The sequence below is a fragment of the Mus musculus genome, chromosome 10 (assembly GCF_000001635.26).
Source record: "Mus musculus strain C57BL/6J chromosome 10, GRCm38.p6 C57BL/6J".
NCBI classification, from domain to species: domain Eukaryota; kingdom Metazoa; phylum Chordata; class Mammalia; order Rodentia; family Muridae; genus Mus; species Mus musculus.
This window is the reverse complement of record NC_000076.6, coordinates 21138476-21161665: the sequence shown is the minus strand read 5'-3', so window position 1 is coordinate 21161665 and position 23190 is coordinate 21138476. Positions and strand designations below refer to the sequence as shown.

General features: G+C 44.3%; 1 protein-coding gene across 2 annotated transcripts in view; it reads left to right on the top strand.

The window, feature by feature from the left end:
- Window positions 1-681: 681 nt before the first annotated feature.
- Myb (myeloblastosis oncogene) overlaps window positions 682-23190 on the top strand; it is a 36055-nt gene continuing 13546 nt past the window's right edge. The window contains exons 1-15 of one of the 2 annotated variants that reach the window (NM_001198914.1): window positions 682-970; window positions 5209-5326; window positions 6911-6982; window positions 8682-8774; window positions 9010-9230; window positions 11126-11360; window positions 12808-12888; window positions 13230-13334; window positions 15226-15480; window positions 16341-16697; window positions 18574-18704; window positions 19580-19694; window positions 19782-19907; window positions 20989-21099; window positions 22266-22373. In NM_001198914.1, coding sequence (NP_001185843.1) covers window positions 948-970; window positions 5209-5326; window positions 6911-6982; window positions 8682-8774; window positions 9010-9230; window positions 11126-11360; window positions 12808-12888; window positions 13230-13334; window positions 15226-15480; window positions 16341-16697; window positions 18574-18704; window positions 19580-19694; window positions 19782-19907; window positions 20989-21099; window positions 22266-22373 — 2151 coding nt within the window. In that variant the 5' untranslated portion in view covers window positions 682-947. The remainder of the gene's footprint in view (window positions 971-5208; window positions 5327-6910; window positions 6983-8681; window positions 8775-9009; window positions 9231-11125; window positions 11361-12807; window positions 12889-13229; window positions 13335-15225; window positions 15481-16340; window positions 16698-18573; window positions 18705-19579; window positions 19695-19781; window positions 19908-20988; window positions 21100-22265; window positions 22374-23190) is intronic. The other variant, NM_010848.3, reaches the window with a different exon arrangement.

The window sequence follows — 23190 nt, the reverse complement described above, 5'->3', positions numbered from 1 at the left end:
GGGAGGAAGGGCTTATGACAAAAAGCCGGTGGTGTGTGGGCTGCAGGATCTGGGAGGAGATTGAAAAATGAGCCCGGGGCTCGATCTGTCAAAGGCTGTAGCCACAGGGCTGACTGTATTTAAGTATCCTTTGTCGCTTACCAGTGAATTAAAGATGTCCCTTTAAAATTAAAACATGAAAAACTGGACCTAGTCAAAAATCGTTGGGGGTTGGGGAAGTACGCTCACTCTATTCAACCGATCATCCCTCACACTCTCTGCTCCCGGGTGTGTTGAAGTCGGGGCGCAGTTGAAACCCTGAAGGCAGAAGTGTGTCACCCAACCCCATCGAGGTGCCCTTGAATGGAAGCGCTGCTGATTCGGGCTCGGGAGCCCCGGAGCCTACGGAGAGGAGCGACCGCGTAGCCCCGAAAGCGGTAACAGCGGGACCCGGTGTGAGCCGGCGCCACCCGGCCACGGAGCGGGGTTTGCGCAGGAAAAGGCGCCACCGCGGCCCCGGCCGCCCCTCCCCAGCCCGGGCTCCCCGCCCGCCCGCCGTCCCGGCCGCGCTGCGCGCCAGGAGCAGCTCCGCGGCGCGAGAGGCGAATGGGAGCGGCGGCCAGGCGGGCTGCAGCTCGGGCGACCGCGGAGGCGGCGGGCAGGGCGCGTGCGCACTGCAGGGGCGCCAGATTTGGCGGGAGGGGGAGTGTCCAAACCTCTTTGTTTGATGGCATCTGTTTACAGAGTTACACTTTAATATCAACCTGTTTCCTCCTCCTCCTTCTCCTCCTTCTCCTCCTCCTCCTCGGTGACCTCCTTCTCCTCCCCTTTCTCCGGAGAAACTTCGCCCCGGCGGTGCGGAGCGCCGCTGCGCAGCCGGGGGAGGACGCAGGCAAGGCGGAGGGCAGCGGGAGGCGGCAACCGGTGCGGTCCCCGGGGCTCTTGGCGGAGCCCCGGCCCGCCTCGCCATGGCCCGGAGACCCCGACACAGGTAATGGGGAGGCTGAGAGGGCGGCCTCGGGCTAGGGCGCGCGGGGATCCAGGCATCCCGGAGCAGGTGGGAATGCCTTCCCTGTTGGTTTGCGGGGCTGTCAGCCAGTGGCAGAAGACACTCGGGAGAAGGATGAATGGAAAACTCTGCGAGAAGCGCACGGGTATAGTGGGAAGCATGCCCTGAGGCTCTTTTTTATTTTATTTCCCTTTTTCTTTCTTTTTTCTTTTTCTTTTTGCAAGTTGCTCGGGGATTCGTTTCTCTTTGGGGGGTGGGGTGGGGGGGGGGCTCGGCACTCTTCAGCCGAGGACTGAACGGTTCCATCAGACCCGAGGAGCCCACCAGGTGTTTGGCTTGATGCCCCGAGTGTCGGCGAGGGAGTCGCAGCCTAATTGCTGCATGCATTGAGGTGTGTTTGCACTTGAAGAGCATATGGCAGATATAGGGAAAGGCCGGGTTGTTTAGTAGCTGCAGGTAGTTCATTTAAATTTCATTCATTCATTATGGAGGCGAGAGAGGTGTCAGCTGACAGGCAGGCAGCTGCAAAGATTTTAGGGGGACAAAATGGGTTTGCAGATTGTTTTAAACCCAGCCGTTTGAAGATTCTTGTACTTGTTATGGAAGAAGCTTTTGCAAACACTGCACGCGCCCGCGTCGCACATGTCACCGCACCGGCCGAGATGATGCGTGCACTCTCTTTCCATTTTGGCCCCACCTTCGGGAAGAGGGATCCTCTCGGAACTGTCAGTTGCTGGCGCTCAAGTCCGGCCCGACTCGGGGTTTCCCGAGGACACGCCGGGGCTCCCAGAGAGCAACAGATGCGGGGCTTAGCTCGGTGGCGGTCGCCACTCGGCGCAAAGTGCTGGAGGCAGGCGGCACCCAAGGCAGCTGCAGTGCACCCCGGGCGATGTCGCCGCTCTTCTCCTGGGCCGCGCACACGTGGAAGCAGCTGAGGTCGCCGCTGCTCCCAGCACTCTGCTCCAGCTGCTTTTGGTGGCCCGCCTCTGGCAAAGCCACCGACCGACCGACCCTAAGGAAGATTCGGGGGGGGGGGGGGGAGTCCGCGGAGACACAGTCTATCCGCGCCCGCCTTTCCACTCGTGGTTTGATTTTCGCTAAACAATCTGTTCTCTCTCTTTCTTTCCTTTCTTTCTTTCTTTCTTTCTTTCTTTCTTTCTTTCTTTCTTTCTTTTTTTTTGGGGGGGGGGGGGAGCCATCAGGACCTGGCCATGCAGGGCGCGGGCTCTGGGAAGTTGCAGGAGCGTGGGCGTGGGCCCTGCCGCGCACCCTCGGGATGGGCCAGGCGGGGAGCGGCAACCGCTGGGCATCGGAACAAGAAGGGGGTGAATTGGGGAGACCTTGAATCTTGGCTCCCAGTGCCTGGCCCCGGGCCTGCCGCGCCAGCCTAAGTGCCACCCTTTAAGAGGTTTCGCCTTTCGCTTTTGGGACCTAAACCGCCCGCACCCAGGTCACCTGTTCTGCAGAAAGCTGAAACCTGCAGCAGGAGGAGGGAGTTAGGAAGGGGTGCTCCCAGGAGGTGCGGCCCAAGCTGGCCGCCCCAAGGTTCAGTCGGGGCGTGGCCGCGCAGGTTCCCTGGGGCTCGCAGGTAGCCCGGAGCGGAGGCGGCAGGGAGGGGCGGGAGCCTTGAACTTGACTCAGGGGGAAGAGAAACCCGGCTGCGGGCTCGGAGCCGTTTCTTGCAGGGCTAGCGTCAACTCGGCAGGGATTATTAACCAGGTCAGCGAAATGACTCTGAACCCCTTTTCTAGAATCACGTAGCGGCCACAGGCACTTCCTCCGGTCCCCCTCCCTCTTCCCAACCCCCCAGTGTTCTTTTTCGTTTCTTTGCACGGTTTGTTTCCTTGATAGAATGTAACATTCATAGTTGTACTCTTGTAACCACACCGGCTCTCGCAGGTGGAGCAGTCGAGAGCATCTAGCTTGAAATCAGCCTTTGAAAGTCCTTTGACTGTTGGGTCTGAGATCTTGTCGGAGCAGATAAAGGAAAAGTTATTTCGGGTCCTTTGTCGAAATTAATCATGCTACCGAGGCGACCAGGTCATTTTAGAGCAAGGAAATGGCATGCAGAGCTCAGAGGCAAGCCCCTTGTCAAAGCTGACAGAATCCTGGACTCGCCCAGCTCCCTCTCACAGCCTTTCAAGATCTGCAAGAGTCACACGCCACATTTCACCCCAAGACTTTGGCTTTGCACATCTGCCCAGGGCTTGCTTTTTAAGAGGCACAGAAGACAGTAGAGGCATGCCTCTGGAAAGTACCTTAAACATAGAATCCCCTCCCTAGTGTGTAAGATGGGATCCACGAGAGGGAGGGGGGTTTGTCCAAATCAAACGACTAGGTGCGTGGACAACTAGGGCTGTTAGAACTTTGCTCCTAGACCCCCTGGTCCTGTGTGATCCCAGTTCTCCCTCACCTGACTATTGACTGCCCCCTGTGGGCGACTGAGGGTGATGCTTGTTTTTAGATTAAGTTTTGACCAGAGGAAAATTTGCTTGGAAAATGTCCACAATGCTGAAAGTGACACCTCCAGATCTGGACAAGCCTAACAGGCGAATCTAATGAGAGTTAAATCGGTGGCTCCACTCTCAGGTCCCGTTGGCTTTCTTGGTATCCCTGATACTTCACAAAGGGATGTTTCATCCTGAGAGCTTTCCAAGTTCCTTAACAAAAGGGAATTGTCACCCAAAGAGGCTGGTTTGCAGTTCCGGCCTCATAACTCTTTTTCCCTTCACAACACCATGTTTTATATTAAGGAGAAAATCGTAATTATTACTGCACAGAAGTTATTTGCCGCCTCCTGTTTACTGTTGGAAATAAAACTGCTTTTGGTTGAAAGGATTTACACTAAGTGGAAAAATATATTGCAGATCATGAATAAAGTTTCCTGGGATTTTTTTTTCTTTTTGGTGGTGTTATTTTAACGTTAGATCACATCCTGTCACCATGAAGCCTGAGCCATCAGTTTGAGGCTCAGAATAATATTTTAGATGATGAAAATCCCAATGTTTGGTAAACACTTTGGCTTAACTTTTAGGGGGCTAGAAATATACATTTAGTGAGTTCGTCTGGAAAGACAAATCCTATTATGAATGTAAGTTTGCCTTTTAAAAATAATTTTCATTATGATGTTGTCTTATATCATCTTGCTGGTTCGATAGGTTTTTCAGTTTTACAACAGTGAGTTTGTTAAGTGGAGTTGTTAAGTGTAAAATTCTTCACATTTTAAGTCTTATAGAGTGATAACAAAAACTAAACTGCAGAATTACTCTGTTCTGTATATGATTGATGAGTTTGGAGTTCCTTCAGCTGCCATCAAAATTCACACTGTTACTCAACCCGGTAAAAGAAAAGGCTGTTTTGAAAACAGTCTTTTTTTTTTTAACCTGTAGATTTCATCTGGGGGAACCCCTTGGTTTTTAATTAGATACATTGTAAGGTATTTTAGACTCCATGCACTCAGAGACAGAGAAAACAAGAGTAAGTAGGAGTCTGAATAGCCAGTGCCCTGGCCATGTGCTTAGTTACTCAGGAGACAGCACTGTAAACACAAGCACAGCTTAGGTAGAGTAGACACGGGCGGGCGGCGTTTGAATGATTTGCAATTTATGTTAATCACAAAACAGTTTGAGGGATGTCTCCTTTACCAGGTCTTGAAAATCTTCCTGATTTTTTTTTCCCCTAGTGCCATGGTCTTTAAGAGGTGATCACAACTATACTTTGGAATGTATTCTGTCTTGGTTTTTTTATTTTATCAGACTACCAGTACTCTTGAGACACACTTGATTGGTCTGTTGTGTTCAGAAACTATTTAAATGATTTGCTATTTGCTATATGCCAGAGTTGGAGTGTGTATTTATAGCAAGGACATGGGCTCTTGTTCTTCTCATTGTCCTTAACATTGACTTTTAAACTCAAGCATCAATTGGTTGGGAGTTTGCCAGATGTGTAACTTGTCACTGATCTAACAGTAACAGGTTCAAACATGCAGAGCAATAGAAAAATGCCAGGGCTCTTGGTGTCTCTGTGGATACTAGTAACAGCAAAACCAGTTTACAAACACTACAGCACCAGAATGCAGAAAACCTCATTGCGCAACTGTGCAAGGTTTTGTTTCTGTAGACTTTTAACAAGCTTGCTGAAGCGTTTCTGTCTGAGTTTCATAATCCAATAGTTTAGATCCTCTGCCTTTGGCCCATGTGTGTCCATTCTTATTTCTGCAGCATCTACAGTAGCGATGAAGATGATGAAGACATTGAGATGTGTGACCATGACTACGATGGGCTGCTGCCCAAATCTGGAAAGCGTCACTTGGGGAAAACTAGGTGGACAAGGGAAGAGGTAACTAGTCATTTTATCAAAACGTAGGGAAACTCTGTAGAGTCTGTGATTGGTGAAAACTGAAATCTCGGCTAAGCTACATGTGCCCTTCTGAAGACTCTTGAAGAGGTTATCTTGGCATGCTGTACAGAATGCTCGTGTTCTTCTCTCCCAGTGTTTATTCTGCTTTCTGTTCCCAACCTGTTTATTGTTCCTTAAATGCTTTCTCCTTTTTCCTTTCCACTTTGCCTGTCTGGTTCTCATTCTGGAACCTCACCATTCCCTACACATTGCCTTTTCTGTGAAACTGTTACTGGCCACCATCTTTAAGGCTGGATGCACCCTCCCGTGGTCCCAACCCCCCTGGGCACATGCTTGGCTTTATTGGTGTTGTTACATATTTGTCTTTCCCAACACACTGCCAATTCCTTGAGGGTTAGGACTAAAGTATCTCTTCATCTTTGTGTTCCTCAAACTCAAAATTACTTGCTAAAATGTAGGATAGTAATGAATGTTCTCTGGCTAAAGTGATGCTTTGCTATTTTCTAAGCTAAAGTAGCCGTAGAATTTATTGTGTTGTAATATGCTCAGTGAACATTCGTTACACATGATAGTCACATGACCTATGTATGTGAAAGATTATTCTGAAGAGATCCAGTAATAGGAGAAGATATGCCCACTTCTTTCTAGAGCAAAAATCATCAAAGTATGAAGAAAGGTTTCTTCCTTCTCTACTGAACTGTGACCTTGATTGCATGCTAAAATCAAAGCTCCTGAGAACAGGTGGAAGCACTCCCAGGGAGGCACTTAGGGAATGCACGTTCTGTCTGTCTGTCCTGCTCAGGCCCGTGGATGCTCCCTTGGAGTGTGAACTTCTGTTGTTAACCATGGATTCCCAGACTCTGTCTGTTTTGTCATTATGTGTGAATGCAGAAACCTATGAAGACTGTGTTTACAAAGGTGTGCATGAGCTAGCATGTAGATGAGCGTATGTGCTGATGGAGCCAGCTTGGGAATGTCTAGCTAGTGTCTTCTGTGTTCTCATCCATAAACTCTGAACATATTGATGCAGATCCTTAATGGCTTTACTGCATGAAGTACACCTTCAAGTCAAATGTGTCAAATATCTTCTTCTTTGCATATGGAGAAGGTTGAACCAATGGGAAGCTGTCTCATCCATGGTCTTATCTTTCTCAGGGTTGAACGGTGACTAAGTTTAACGTTGGAATTCATTTTCCCCCATTTAGTAAGAGTGTTAACAGTTACCATCTATTAAACACTAACACATGCCCGGCTTCACTGCTTTACATAATGGTATTGTGTAATCTCCAGATAACAATGTTGATACTACCATTCCTATCTTATAGATGACAATAGAAATCTGTTTATATAACTACTCAACAGCTGTGTCAAAGTAAAAGCTTTAGTGTGCCTGTGAGTAAATGTATGCCCAGACCAGTATATTACATTAATATTGGCTTTATTTGAGTGGTTTTGAAAGCTCCCCCCCACCCCCGATCATGAGGTTGGTTCCTTTTTTCATTAAACTTAGACAGAGCTGTTCAGTAAACAAGTGATGCCTAGGATTGTCTTTACACACCTTAGGATGAGAAGCTGAAGAAGCTGGTGGAACAGAACGGAACAGACGACTGGAAAGTCATTGCCAATTATCTGCCCGTAAGTTAGATACTCACTCTTTCTCCTTCCTTCCTTCCTTCCTTCCTTCCTTCCTTCCTTCCTTCCTTCCTTCCTCCCTCCCTCCCTCCCTCCCTCCCTCCCTCCCTCCCTCCCTCCCTCCCTTTCTCTCTTTCGAATGGAAAAATCTCATCTGGATTTAAGAAATTATTGGATAGTTTACTAAAATACTATGTATTTGCTCATATAGAGTTAAGAGGAAGAGAGCCATCCGTAATTTTTATATCTGACTACACAACATATAATTGAGGTTTCTAGAGTTACTATCCAGAGATTTTGATTTTTTTTTTCAACAATTGCTTCTTGTTTTGTTTTAAAATACCCTGATAGTGTAAGTTAACATTCTGATGGGTTGTTCCAGGATAAAATTTTAAACTTGGTATTCCCTCCAAGTTAGCTTCTAAATTCTCCTATTCTCATCAACAGCCACATTTTTGGTGTGTGGGTTTAAAAATCTAGAGCGTCTTTTGTCTTATAGCCTCCCAGGTCCATCTCAATGATGAGTCGGGAGCGCAGAATTTCTTTACAGTCCTTCTCTTCCACTTCTTTCCTATGGTCTGGTCACAGGGCAGCTGCCCTGCCCTCTCTATCATAGTGGCTTCCTTCTTGGCTTCACCATCTTGGCTTCACCACGTGTATTCTTTGAGCTTACCACCAGTTCCAAACACTGCTAGCTGAGGGAGCCTCCTAAACGGCAACTACTCCTAACTACTCTGCTTGCCTAGGGTGTCTGAGTCCCTAGGTTTGGTCTCCTGCACCAATAAAATCAACAAATAAGCAAACAAACCCCCAGCAGTGGTGACATAGGTTCTCACATGGCAAGTGGGCTACCTTGACCTGGCATCCAGTTTCTCTCCTATCTGGTCTCAACTTACAGTCCCACTGCCCTCTCCCTCCTCTACCCGCTCTGTTTCCTGCTTCCTCCCCACAAGCAGGTTTGGCTGTGTTCATTTCTGCTTTTTCTCCTCTGGGCTTTTCTTCCTGCTGATTTCACCCCCACCCCCCACCCCCAGCATGTTCTCTCTTGCTTCTCCAGTTAAAAGTACTGAGCACCCTCCAAAGGCCGGATCATGAGCTCTCGAATGCCTCTGAAGGAAGCAGAACCTCTTCTTTAAGAGTCCTTTTCTCCTCACCCCAACAGCACGTGGCTTAGGTCTCATCTTACAGATAAAGTCAGCCTTTGGTGTAATCAGTTACATGTCCATCTTTCTTCTTCTAAGATTATGTCTAAGAAAGTGAGAAAGTTTTATTGTTTTCATTCAGTCTAATACAAGTGTCTGTGGTCCTGAACACACAGAGAGGTTGAATGGGAGGCACTTCAGTTCCTTAGGATGGATTTTTATTGAGGCGTGGCCATGTGGGATCACTAACGCATCTTCAGCCACAGAGGTACAAACCACAGACTGAGGTTAACGATAAGTCACGTTGGCATCTATGTGTGTACTGTGATGTTCCTTCTATGCACATGGCAGACCATTACCTTCAGGCTCCAATCTTAGATGCAACTTGGATACATTCTCTAGTCCGTGAGCAGTGTGGGATGGATAGGTGGGCTCTCTGTACAGGCTTCTAAATGTTCTTAGATGTTTTCACTATGTATCATCCACATGTGATCCCTATTGAACAAAGCCTTCATGTGTTCTTCACGCCTTATCATCCCAACGCTGTGTACTTTGTCTAGAACCGGACAGATGTGCAGTGCCAACACCGGTGGCAGAAAGTGCTGAACCCTGAACTCATCAAAGGTCCCTGGACCAAAGAAGAAGATCAGAGAGTAAGTTCTGTCCCCATAGATGTGTGACTTGCAGTTAAGAATATTGCTAAAACAGGTTTCTCACCCCAAGGAAGCAATTTAAATCTTCAAACAGGAAGTAAAGGGCTGGCTCCTGCATGTCCAGTGGATGAAAGCAGATTATTTCAAGATCTGAAGATCTTGTAACATTGAGGCTTGATGACGCTGACTCTTTCCGTAACATTAAAACACAGATTATTTTTCTGTTCATCTGAAGGTCATAGAGCTTGTCCAGAAATATGGTCCGAAGCGTTGGTCTGTTATTGCCAAGCACTTAAAAGGGAGAATTGGAAAGCAGTGTCGGGAGAGGTGGCACAACCATTTGAATCCAGAAGTTAAGAAAACCTCCTGGACAGAAGAGGAGGACAGAATCATTTACCAGGCACACAAGCGTCTGGGGAACAGATGGGCAGAGATCGCAAAGCTGCTGCCCGGACGGTAAGACTTGGGCAACAAATATATTGATTGGGAAGAACCAAGGGATGGTCGCTAAACATTCTCTGTGTGTGAATGAATTACATTCGAGCAATTATAAGCATTTTGTCAGATAAACCAGAAACACCAACTTTTAGGAGCGGGCAAGAGCTTGGAGTTTGTTCCGTTGGACAAGGCTAGTGACACCTGGGTGGTGAGCCCCAGCCAAACCTTTCGGCTTTCCTCCACTGTTGCTCCTCCATTTGTGAAATAGCTGATTTCCATGAGTTAACGTTAGGATCAAGTGAAATGAATGTCAGGTATTCTGTAAGCTAAAGCACCTACCTGCCTAAGAAGGGAGTGCAGACACAGATTGCTCTCGGGCTGAGGCCATCCAGCCAGTTCAGCCATTACTGGTCACTCCTCCACTTTAGCAATTTCCGTTTTCCTAACACCTGCATTCACCTCATTTCCCATTTGATTACTGGGTGTTTTTTTGGTTTTGTTTTTCTGAGACTAAAAAAAGCCTGTATGTCTAGAGTTGTCACGACAACTTCAGGTTTTTTAACTAATCTCAGTGTTATGTCTTATTTTTACCAAACAAGGAGGGGAAATGACGCCTTTGTATAGGATAATTATGGAAACTCACCTTTGACCCACTGTCTACACATATATACATTGATTTTTTTTTTAGCTATTTTGAGAAATACTTTCACTGTAAATTTTAAAATAAACAATATTAAAAGTATTCTTATTCTTGAGCTTTTTGACCCCAAAGTGGGGAAAGGATTGTTTCAGGATGGCTTATCTAGTATTTCCTAGTCTTGCATCAATGGGGTAGCTCCCTCATGCCTTGAGAACTTTAAGAAGCCATGGATCTGGTCAAAGGAGGCCTTTCCTCCCATGTGGCCTCAGAGGATATACTGTTGACTTTTCTAAAGACTAAAGGGGCAACTGAACTTCCTCTTTTTTAAAAACACACATTTCCCCACCCCCATGGAAATAGTAAAAATGTTTTTACTTAATTTTTCTTTCTTTTCCTTTTCTTTTTCTTTTTTATTTTTTTAGCTAAGAAACTTCCTGAAAATGGGAAGAGTTTAGTAAAAGCACCTTGCAGTTTGAAACTATACTAGGGGGTTGAATGTGGTAGCACATGCCTGTAATCCCAGCATTCAAGAAGTGGAGGTAGAAAGATCTGGAATGCAAGGCCAGCTAGACTACTATTACCCAGTCTTAGGAAAACAGCCCCTGCTCCCCACAAAGGAGAGAGAGTATACTGGGGCTAGTGTCTCTTGGTTGGGGTATTGCTGAGGATGGAGAATACTGTAACCCATCACACACATCCCCTTTGTCCGGCATGGCTTCCAAAGGGTAAGAGGGTCTTTTGACTCACACTTTGTGCATAGAGTTATGAGAGGTAAAAAGTGGGTACTGAGGCTTTGTCACTGCTGTTCCCAAGCTTGGCCACGCCCCTTCTGTTGGTGTATCAACACCCCCCCCACCCCCCCCCACCCCCACACCCCCACCCCCCGCCGCTAAGCCACAATGGAAGGGCTTTATAACAGTGGGGACTCTAAGTTCTATTAAAGTCCAGTGGCACGTGAATTCTGAGGACCTACGCCTTTATCAAGAAATCAAAATGCTAAAATAAATTTTGCAGGAAACTTGATACATCCCAAATCAGGTGAGCAAGAGAAGAGTGGCTTTTCAGTTAGGCGACAAGGTAGAAAAGATGAAGACAATTTAAAAGAGGGAAAGAAAAGTTAGTGGAACCACAGCAATTAAAATGAGAAAATAAAAGTGGAACCACAGAAATTAAAGTATTTTTTGTTTGTTTTTTAAGAAACAGTTTTCTGTTGATTGACTGTAATCTGAGTTAAAAGTTTTATAAAGTTTGTATATGGTACATTTCTACACAGGACTGATAATGCTATCAAGAACCACTGGAATTCCACCATGCGTCGCAAGGTGGAACAGGAAGGCTACCTGCAGGAGCCTTCCAAAGCCAGCCAGACGCCAGTGGCCACGAGCTTCCAGAAGAACAATCATTTGATGGGGTTTGGGCATGCCTCACCTCCATCTCAGCTCTCTCCAAGTGGCCAGTCCTCCGTCAACAGCGAATATCCCTATTACCACATCGCCGAAGCACAAAACGTAAGCCACTCCCGAGAATGTAGAGGGAGAAGAGAGGTGGTTATATCACCTGGGGTCATAAAAATACTTTACAGTTGTGTGCTTTGCATAGATGTTGTACAAGCATGGTCACAGATGGAGATGTGTCGATGGCCCTCAGCTAGACCCACTGTGTGAGGTAGGAGATGGCCCTCAGCTAGACCCACTGTGTGAGGTAGGAGATGGCCCTCAGCTAGACCCACTGTGTGAGGTAGGAGATGGCCCTCAGCTAGACCCACTGTGTGAGGTAGGAGATGGCCCTCAGCTAGACCCACTGTGTGAGGTAGGAGATGGCCCTCAGCTAGACCCACTGTGTGAGGTAGGAGATGGCCCTCAGCTAGACCCACTGTGTGAGGTAGGAGAAGATACACTTGGCTTCCGTTTCTGGAAACAAGAATGAAAAGGAGTTTGTCCATCACATTGAAGTAGTGCTGAATAGAACCAAAGTCGTCTGATTCTAGTTTTCTGCTCCAAACCTGATTTAAAGATCGTGTTTTAATGTAAATGTACTTGTATATTGCTAAATCTTAAGAGTAGGTGAACATAGATAGATGCATAGTCTGTTAGCTTTCTTTTCCAAAATGAAAAATTGATGTAATATTACATTTAAGGTCATAAAGAGGAGATAGCTAACCTCTGAAACATGAAAGGAGATTATAAGTTCAATTCTGGCAATGATCTGAAGAAAATGAATTGATTTATATATCCAGGAAATGTTTACTTTCTTACTCAGAGTCAAGGGCTGTACTGTGATATTAATTTGGTGATGTGCTCCTTCATCCTCGCTTGGGTTGGTATCATTTCTTCCTCATTTCTAGACATTCATATCTAGCGAAAGAAATCGCTTACAGTACATGGGAACAAAGTCTAAAGAGGAGAATATCAAGAAATGCTTATCATCGAGCTGATGCTAAAAAATGACAAAACTCACCCAAGAATCACAAAGACCATATGCAAATGTTATGTAAAACATATGCATGTGTAGTTCTCACGTGGCTCTATCTGTTTCTTAGATTTGACTACAGAATTTCCAGAAAGGTCTCCAGTGAATGAATTATCATAAAAGTTTCTGTGCTTTTTATTAAAAGGAACATTATTCTAAGAAAAGTACCCCTAGTGTACTTTTTTCACGCATCCACGAACACTTTCCCGTTGTTCCTCTCTCCAACTGAGGGATGTTTTCTGTTGGGATAGGCAGACTCTTTGGGCCTCTCTCCCTGTTTCTTGAACTAGTTAGCCATTTTTAAGTATCTGGCTAACTTTCAAGTTAGAGAAGTTTTTGTTTTTGTTTTATTTTAATCATTCCATGAATTTTATCAACCAAGTACTTTCTCCCTTGGTCACAGAGCAAAATTTTAGAGAGCTGAATCCTCCTGGCGCACTTGTTAAGTAGGAATGACTTAGTCTTTGTTTTCTTTTCCTGGTCTAGATCTCCAGTCACGTTCCCTATCCTGTCGCATTGCATGTTAATATAGTCAACGTCCCTCAGCCGGCTGCGGCAGCCATCCAGGTGAGATCATCTGACGGGCAAACTCCTTAGCTGAGCAAGGCACTGCTTTTAAAGAATACTTTCTTTCTACACACACACATACCATGTAATAGAAAAGCTAACAGCATTGCCAACCTACTTTGGGCTAGCCTTTATTTACCCTTGGTGGCTTCTGGAATTTTCTGATGCATCCATGAGCAGGTGCTCTAGCCTCTGCCTTACCCCTTGTTGCCTTAAGTCCCGTATCACTTTGAGCAGATAGTGGTGAATTCTGTGGGGTGATTCCACATGGAAGTTCTCTGGGCTGTGTAAGGTACCTCTCCCTCAGACCTTGTCTCTCCCTGCTTCACTTGAAACTCTAGAGACACTATAACGACGAAGACCCTGAGAAGGAAAAGCGAATAAAGGAGCTGGAGTTGCTCCTGATGTCAACAGAGAACGAGCTGAAGGGACAGCAGGCATTACCAGTAAGACTGTTACCTTGGGATGGGTGGCTTCGCTCAGTGCTCTTCTCTCTCCTCCTCTGTCTCCTTTTCTAAAGACTGTCTCATCCAAGTTCTGTGTGTCCGCTAACAATGCTCAAACAACAGAAACTGCTACTGATGACTGATAAAAGTCTGTTAGTCTCAGAATGTGCATTGAGTGACTGGAAGTCACTGTTTTAGAATAGGACCACAGTACCCACTTGTGACTGTCAGGATCTCCATTGTAACAAAGCACAAAGCTTTGCCTGCTTGTTTGATTCTTTTACTGTTATCCTTTTAACCTGGATTTACATTTCTTACAATCTCAAATTCCATTTGAAGTGTATTTATTATATACATGTTTTTTAAAAGGGATCTATACATAAGCCACTCTTTAAATGTTTGCTATCTTTTATTTGCATGTATGAAAGCTCTCTGATCAGTAGTGATAAGGTGTTTGTGTAAACACATATATGTTCCCATAGATATGTGTATATATGCGTGCAGATTTCTGTGCATACATGTGTCCAGGCCAGAGGTTGACACCAAGTGTCTTTTTTGATAGGTTTCCACATTAAAAAATGTAGTTGTATGACTACCACTCATAAGGTACTATAAGATATATGTTGAAATAAACTCTTTCCTCTCAAAGAAAAAAAAAACACTAGTTGTAATTGTGTATGCATGTGTACATGTGCTTGTGTGCACTCTTGGAGGTAAGAGGACACCGTTCCAGAATCAGTTCTTTCCTTCTACCGTGGGCTCTGGGGATCAAACTCCTTTTTAACTGCCTAGTCATCTTGCTGGCCATCCAGCTTATATTTTGAAATAGGGTCTCATGAAAGCTGGAGTTTGCCCATTTGACTAGGCTTAATGGCCAGTGAGCTCGAGGGTCTACCTGTCTCTCCCTCTCCAGTGCTGGGGTTACACAATGGAGCTGCTGTGGGTGCCTGGAGATCAAATCCAGGTTCTTACGATTGCATGGCAGTCACCTTTCAGACTGAGACAACCCCTTCCCTTCTTTTTTTGTACTGACAATTGAGCCTAGAGTCTCAGACATGCTACATTGCACACACACACACACACACACACACACACACACACAGGATCCAGCTCTAGCTCTTGTATAGACCGTTTCTGAATCCTTGAATGGGCAGCTCACGGAAAAAGCAAACTTTGGAGTTTTGGTAGTTTAGCCAAGAAGTGAGTATGTGAAAGGTGATACCCACTAGCGATTCTTCAGGTGAAATGTTCTTTGTTGTTGTTATTAAATAATAAAATAATGTACTTGTGCTAGTTCAACCACTTTTGAACTTTAGTTACTATTTTGCAATTTCTTCTCTTGCATGGACATGCTGTAAGGGGACTTCTGTTAACTTGATCTACTTTCCCAACCACATATACTCTGCAGCTCTAGCTTGCATCAGTGCAACCTATAGCCAAAAAAAAAAAAAAAAAAAAAAAAAAAAAAAAAGAAAAGAATAGAAGCAACAGGATATGTACAGATAGAAGCAATTCTAACCCTTGAATGCTTTCAAGGGCTTAACATGCAAATAGGACCATTCTTAAGTCATAGCAATGGGGAACTGTTTTTAAATTAAACTCCAATGGAATTCTAAGACATCTAAGACTTGTATTTTGTAGCAGTCCCAAGGTTTAACATTTGACTAAAATCTTAGCAACTGAAGCAATCCTCTAGGTATAAATTGGAGAGCTATTGCAAAGCTGTCAAAAAGGAAACATCTTGACAACTGTCTGGCAGGCTTGAGTTTTGGATGAAGCAACCACTTTTTATCTTGCCTCCAACAGCATCTGATACCTTGTGCAACATAGTTGCTAAGTTTCTTCTTCCTTTCTTCTCTCCATCCTTATTTCTACACACCCCCTTCCCCAGACACAGAACCACACTTGCAGCTACCCCGGGTGGCACAGCACCTCCATTGTGGACCAGACCAGACCTCATGGGGATAGTGCACCTGTTTCCTGTTTGGGAGAACACCATGCCACCCCATCTCTGCCTGCAGATCCCGGCTCCCTACCTGAAGAAAGTGCCTCACCAGCAAGGTGCATGATCGTCCACCAGGGCACCATTCTGGACAATGTTAAGAACCTCTTAGAATTTGCAGAAACACTCCAGTTTATAGATTCTGTAAGTAGAATTGCTAAGGCACGTTGATGTTTCTGGAAGAGGAATTGAGAATTGGTATAGCATAAATCATTGCCATTTTCTATAGCAAATACGGTTTGGTCCTACATTCATGTAAAGTGAAAGACTTAGCTTTTACGATTCCACTTCTCTCAGTGGTCTTGATTTTGTAGGCTACCCACCCAAAATTGTTTGCCTTCCAGGTGTGAATTAATGAAGTTCTGACTTACCACAAAGGGCTCAGAATGAGAGCTGTGTCTGAACTATTTTAACAAATTTCTTATATATTTTGCTTACTTCTTTGTGATTCTCTAGAAAATTTCTTTGTTGTTTTGGTTTTGCTTGCTTTTTGTTTTGTTTTGTCTGTTTTGGGACAGCACATTTGGACTTACGTTTCCTCGTAACCTTAAGCTTTCAGTTCAAGGGTGGGGCATATAGATCTCTCTACAGCATACTGTAAATTGATTGACAATCATAGTAACACCAAAATAAACCATCTTGAACCATCTTGAGTGAAACAAATTTGAGTTCAGCAGTCACTCAGTTCATTTTCTTGGTCTCCTAATTGGTTAAAAAGCACTTATTCCCTTCACACGGGACAGGGCCAGCTATTGCCATAATGTATCATCTAGAAATGTTTTCTGTTTGCTTTAAATTGCATGCAAAAGAGAGTGCCTGAGCTCTCCACAGCAGATGTGCAAGACAACCCATGCACCGCTGTAATCCCTGAGCTAGAAAGCAGGCAGGCAGGCAGGCAGGCCCAGCGTTTTCGTCCATTGCTCTTTCAGTGCTGTGTTTGGGTGATGGTGGCGCTGTCACTTGCATACCATCTCAGAAGCTCTGTGCCTCCCACGTTGTTTCAGGATTCTTCGTGGTGTGATCTCAGCAGTTTTGAATTCTCTGAAGAAGCGGCAGCTTTTTCACCTAGCCAGCAGCCCACAGGCAAAGCCTTCCAGCTTCAGCAAAGAGAGGGCCATGGGACTAGATCTGCAGGAGAGCCTAGCCTGAGGGTGACCAGGCGAGTGCTGAGCGAGGCATCCCTCGGCCCAGACTCACCCCAAGCGAGGCACAGCAAGGTTCCGCTGGTCGTCCTACGAAAAAGGCGGGGCCAGGCCAGCCCCCTAGCCGCTGGAGAGCCTAGCCCCTCCCTCTTTGCTGACGTCATCAGCTCAACTCTCAAGCGTTCCCCTGTCAAAAGCCTACCCTTCTCTCCCTCGCAGGTAGAGCACAATTTCTGCACAGCTGTTACTAATTTTCAGCATACACCCGAGCCTTAATAATTAGAAACTAATCTAAATTTGAACAAATGACTAATGACTGCCGTCCTGGCAGATTTAATTCCGCGTTCAATCTCACTGGGGTAGAGGTGGCTAGCTTCCTGGCATTTGGGCTGACACACTGGTGATTTTGTCGCATCTCTTTCTCTCGAAGTCTTGGTGTTTTGGAAAATGGACAGAAAGTTGCATGGGATGTGTTTCCATTTCCCTTTTCACTACATTTCCCTTTTTCCGTCCCTCCCCTCTTCTCCCTTGTCATCCTTGCCTCTTCACATTTTAACACGATGTCTGCCTCTTTGTTCATTGACTACTAAGTGATTTACTGACCCTGGGGAGGAGGGAACCAAATTATGATTACATAACATTTGGATTACAACTAGAAAATGAACCACTATGCCCCTTTTCTAAGTGAGGATGTTTACTGAGATGATGAAAAAGAGATGCTTCTGCAAAATAATTTAACATTTTCAACACTGGGTCTTTTAAATTCTGCTATGGGATTTTGCTAAGGTACCGTTTTCCAAAGAATACCCTTACTTCATATAGTGTTCTTAAGGTATATAACACTATAATGCTTAGCAGAGCCACGTGCTTTCCAAATTATAATTAAGAGACAATTTGGCTCCTTAAATTTTTTTCCCAATTATATCCGTTGAAGATTTGGTACTTTGTTTTACTTTACTTCATTTTAGTAGTAGTAGTAATAGTAGTAGTAGTAGTAGTAGTAGTAGTAGTAGTAGTATTGTGGTTCTTAGAATCTAACCTGGAGCCTCATGTGTGCTAGGGAAGTGCCCTACCACTGAGCTATACATATTTCTGGACTTGTTTTTAAAAGAACTTTAAGTATAGACAAATGATCCCCCCATTCCCCAAAACAATTGGTCTCCACCCCCCACCCACCCCCATATTTTCCTAAACCGTGTTTTGTGAAATCATTTCTGCAAGATAGATGTCTCAGGGAAAATGATCTAGGTAGACATAAACGTTTGGGAAATGCTAACTCGGGCTTTAAACGGCTTCTTTACCAGAGGGTCCTTCAGGCTTGGCGTTTGTTTGGATTTTTTATTCTTTAATTTTTCAGAATGCAGACAGTCTTTTATTCTGCTCAGCTTGCCTTATGCTCCTGAGTTCAAGAGGCGCCCTGGCTTCTGAGTGACTGACTGCAGGCAGCAGCCACTGCTCCTGGCTTCCCTGAGAGCGTTGAGTGTGCTCATCAGTCTACCCAAGAGATAAGATCCATTGCCTTTCCCAAACCTGTGTTACCCTGGGAGCGTCAGGATGCTGAGAGACAAACCTTCTTACTGGATAATTTCCCACATCACGCAAACCTTACACAACAACAGTCTGAGTTATTAGACCATTAAACTGAGAAAACCAAATATGAAAGAAAAAGAAGATAACCTTTTTAATGTTGATCAAGAGCACATATCATTCTCTTAAGTGACAAATGTCATTTACAGAGAAGATTTTCTTTGAATTTTGCAAGGTTTGAAGCTTTGACCCTTTAGATGTTCTTTCTTATAAATCTCTGAACCTTGCCTAATCAGGTGGAATAAATCAATATCCTTGCCAACACTGAAAGATTGTTAACGTTGTCGTAGTTGGGGTTGTGAGTCAGTAGAGGACACTTGCCTGCCATCTGGGTTTGGCTTCAAACTGCATGATCACAGACTCATTATTTAATCAGTTTTTCTTTCTTTCTCTCTCTCTCTCTCTCTCTCTCTCTCTCTCTCCCTTCCTTCCTCCCTCTCTCCCCCCTCCCTCCCTCCTTCCCTCCCTTCCTTTCTTCTCTCCCTTCCTTTCTTTCTTCCATGTTTAGTTCTTGAACACTTCCAGCAACCATGAAAGCTCGGGCTTAGATGCACCTACCTTACCCTCCACTCCTCTCATTGGTCACAAACTGACACCATGTCGAGACCAGACTGTGAAAACCCAGAAGGAAAATTCCATGTAAGTCTTAGTTCAATAAGAAAAATGTTTATTTTATTTATTTATATTAATTAAAATGTCTGACCCCCCCTTGTATGTATATAATGCATTCACTGTATGTATCCTATGCATTCTCATAATGGATACATCCCAAGTAAGTTACAACCAACCAGGGAAGAAAGTAGAGAATAATTACCTTCTGTAGTACATTCTGATGTCTTATGTGCATGCACAGGGAGTTTCTGTACCATTCCCCACCCCCCACCGGCCAGGTTTTTCTTTCCACTGTTTTTCAATATCCTTACTAAAAACAAACAAAAGAGACTGAAGCATTCAGAATAAAATTGAGAATGGTTCATAGTTTATATTTTTTAATCTTATTTTTTCTTTTTGTAACAAATACATTAGGATCTTTTTGCATACTCACAGGAATGAAAATGTATGTATGTATGCATGTATGTATGTATATATGTATTTCAAAAGCCAGGGGTGATTAAGTAATTGAAAAGAAATACATTCTTATTACTTCCAAATAAAAACAAAGTTTTAGACATAGCGTGTTTTGGCCCCGTTTGAGGGAGCAGGTGAGACTGGTTTACAAATGATCCCAGATATCACGGTGCTAGTCACCATTATACAGATCCAAGGCCATTACCTATGCCTCAGGCTCATTCTCAAAAGGTGGGAACTACTTCAGAGCTCTTAGTCTCAGGGCACGATAGTTTGAAGTATTTGTAGATCTGCAATCTGGTTTAATTCAGATCTACAATCCCTCAATGAATGCATTTGGCTAATCAGCATTGCCCTTCCTTGTCCGTTGCAGCCTCTTAGTGTCCACGCTGACGGCGTCATACGGGATACATGTCTTTTTATTCTCTGCTTCTTCTCTTCTTTAGCTTTAGAACTCCAGCTATCAAAAGGTCAATCCTCGAAAGCTCTCCTCGAACTCCCACACCATTCAAACATGCCCTTGCAGCTCAAGAAATTAAATACGGTCCCCTGAAGATGCTAGTAAGTTCAAGAAAGGTCCTTAGATTTAGTGGGCTTAGGAGTGTAGACAAGTTTCCTCTGATCTGGAAATATCCACTCTTCCCTTAGCCTCAGACCCCCTCCCATGCAGTGGAGGACCTACAAGATGTGATTAAGCAGGAATCGGATGAATCTGGAATTGTGGCTGAGTTTCAAGAGAGTGGACCACCGTTACTGAAAAAAATCAAGCAGGAGGTAGGTCGCCCTCGCTGCTTTGTGCACTTTGAACTGTTTGACATCACTGCTAAGGAACAGTAACACTTGTCATGCAAGACTTTTGTGCAAGCAAGTTGAAAGGCACTGTCATAATGAGGACTTCAACCTCCCATTTGGAAAGTGACTTCCATCAACTTCTTTAGGCAGAAAAGATGCTAGAGAGGGGTAAAGGGAAGAGGGGGCAGCGGGCTTATACTCTTCTTTCAAAATTTATTGACAACATAGTATTAATCGCACATATGCAAAGAGAAAGACTCCCAACCCAAATCATGACCACATTAATTAGAGCAAGCTTTTTTGTGTGCACAGGCTACTTCTCTGTAAGGCAAGAGATTAGCATTGGACATGGGGAAAATAAGGGTTTTTGTAGTTCAGGAGTAGAGGGTTTCCAAATGGGGGTTTTGGTAGGCAAAAAGCCAGGGCTACAGGAGCCAAACATAAGCATCACAAATTGTTCGGAACAACCTCGTAGAACAAAAGCATAGTTAACAGGTGGTCATGACAAGGTGATCATAACAACCTTTGAAACACAGACATCATTGCCATGTCCTGGAACAGTCAGTACAGAGCCATTTGTAATTGAGGTTTCAGATGGGGCATAGCCCAATGCTTGAGAAACAGAGGTTTAATCATAAACAGGAATGGATCTAATTGGTCTTTACTTTAAGATGGCTTTCAAGCCTAAGATGGAGGCAGGTGAATGGGCAAGAGGATGGATAGACAAGCAGTCAACAGAGAAACAGATTCCAGATTCATTCCTGTTGTCTTTCTAAGGACTAAGAAATAGTTTATTATAAGAGTGACCATGCCCAGAGAATGTAGATTCAAGTTACCCTGAGTGGTATGACCCGTTAGAGAACAGGAGTTTGCAAGCACAAGAGAATGAAATTTTAGCCATCAAGAATCAGTGTTAACTCACTAGGGAGAGGCACTTGCAAGGAGGGTGAACTTCCTTTCATGACGACTTTATTTTTGCAAGAATAGGTAGCAATTTACACCTGAGAGTAAAGGTCTCCAGAAAGTCTTTCTTCCATACACAGCACTTCCTGTTTGCTTTTAGGTGGAGTCGCCAACTGAGAAATCGGGAAACTTCTTCTGCTCAAACCACTGGGCAGAGAACAGCCTGAGCACCCAGCTGTTCTCGCAGGCGTCTCCTGTGGCAGATGCCCCAGTAAGTATCAGGCGGATCTCGGACTCTTCTGTGATCACGTGGCCACAGCGTCCCGCGTGTGGCATGTGGGACCCCATGCCTTCAGCACTCACTCTTAGAGCACCTGCTTCCTAAGTATTCACAGCCACATGATTCTTTTTGCATTTGCATTATTTGTCTTCTAAGTGCTGTGTTTCCTCCTAGTTAAGCAGTATGTTGTGTGGTTCCATGTGGTATCTAGCATAGAGTCAATCATGGTGTGTACCAAATATTTGGCATGCTAGGAGCCTAGTCAAGGGGTCCTTATGGAGCCACAGGAGAATGGCCCACAGGCCAGATTCTCACGTTCCACAATTATAATGGCATGGTATTTGCATATAACTCATTGGGTCCTCCTGTATACTTTACATTAGCTTTAGATTAACTCAACTCTCACATTGTATAAATGTTGTGTTAACAGCACTTCACCGTCTTAGTGTTTTGACCGTGAATCCGGATGCAAAGTGGAAACTCTGTCACCTTGCTCTGGTTGTCACAGTCTAACAGTCTGTGGATAGCGTCTCCTACATCTTATGGAAAACCAGAGCTAGTGAAAATTGTGAATACTTACTCAGTGTGTTAACTGTTAATTATCATTTCAGGGACTTTAGATGAATTAATTCCTGTAGTCCTCAAAATAACATTGTAACATTTTCACTTTCATTAAAGCAACTGCAAGTTGGGTAACTTAGTGATTTGGTTGCTCAATATTATATACTTAACTTAGTGCTGCTGCATTAGAACTTTGAAAGTCAGCTCATAAATACCACGCTTTCACCATTTGTAGTTGATGTTGCCGTAGATTTGTAGACGTCAAACACTTCTGTGCCGATATATACAACATAAGATGACTCATTAGCACATCTCTTAGTTAGAAGAATGGATTGGTAAATTCATTTAGTAGATAGCTAGGACATGCCACATGCTTAGAATTAAGCGGTGCCCTACAGTGTTTTCACCATTTTGGTGATGTTTGCAGCAGAGAGATGAGAGGCCTGTGTAGAGTTGGCTCCTTTCAGCTCCCAGAGAAGGTTAATTTCTGGTGGATACTTGCTAATGTGTGGCATTTCACAGTAATCTCTCTAGAGTTAGGTCTGTATTCGCTCTTGTATTATCCTGCCTCACTTAAATGATTCCTTTCCCTTTAGAATATTCTTACAAGCTCTGTTTTAATGACACCTGTATCAGAAGATGAAGACAATGTCCTCAAAGCCTTTACCGTACCTAAGAACAGGCCCCTGGTGGGTCCCTTGCAGGTAATGACTGTTCTAATATTTGGTGTCTTAAAATTTTTTAACTGAAAGTCCGTTACTTTGCGTTGTTTTTAATGTTTTATACATAAAGGAATGATACTTTAAGACAATGTCTTGATGTCTAGAAGTGAGCCTATGGTGTTTTGTTACTAATCATGTGAGACACTGGAAATTCTTGTTCAGTCGGGGGCCCCCAAACATGATGAAGTGAAACATTTTTTTAACTGTAACTGAGACTGAGATCATGTGTTGCCCTAGGCTGTGACAGTATCTCCTTCTGCTTTTAAACAATCTTTAAAATATGTATCTGTGTAGTTTTTTTTCAGAATGTAATTATGTATGCTTTATCATTAAGCAACCAAGGCCTCAGAGACTAAATTTCTAATAAAATGGGAAATTAGCTAGAAAATAATTGCAATGCCTTTGACTCTCAGAACAAAAGGGCAGCCCTCAGTGTTGGTGGACCATCTGCCGTCAAGTTTTAATATCAAAAGAGATTTCCCTTGCAACTCTGAGGTAGATGTGTATTGATGAAATACAACAAATTCCAAATTAATCCTGAGCCAAGTGTAAATAAGAATGCAAATTTGTTCCCTCAAATTAGTTGAAGCAGTTCCCAACATTAAATAGCGTAGCACCTGGCCAGCTGCACTTCTCTTCCCTCTGTTCCCCCATTGTTACTCAGGGGGGAAACTCTACCAAGCAGAGAATAGCCTGGCTAGAAGTAAAAAGTACTATTTGATGCTGTATGCTTAAAGGCAATGTAAAAGATAGTAGCCTTTGAGAGCTGGCCTCTCTGTTTATAGGGCCGTCTTGCCAC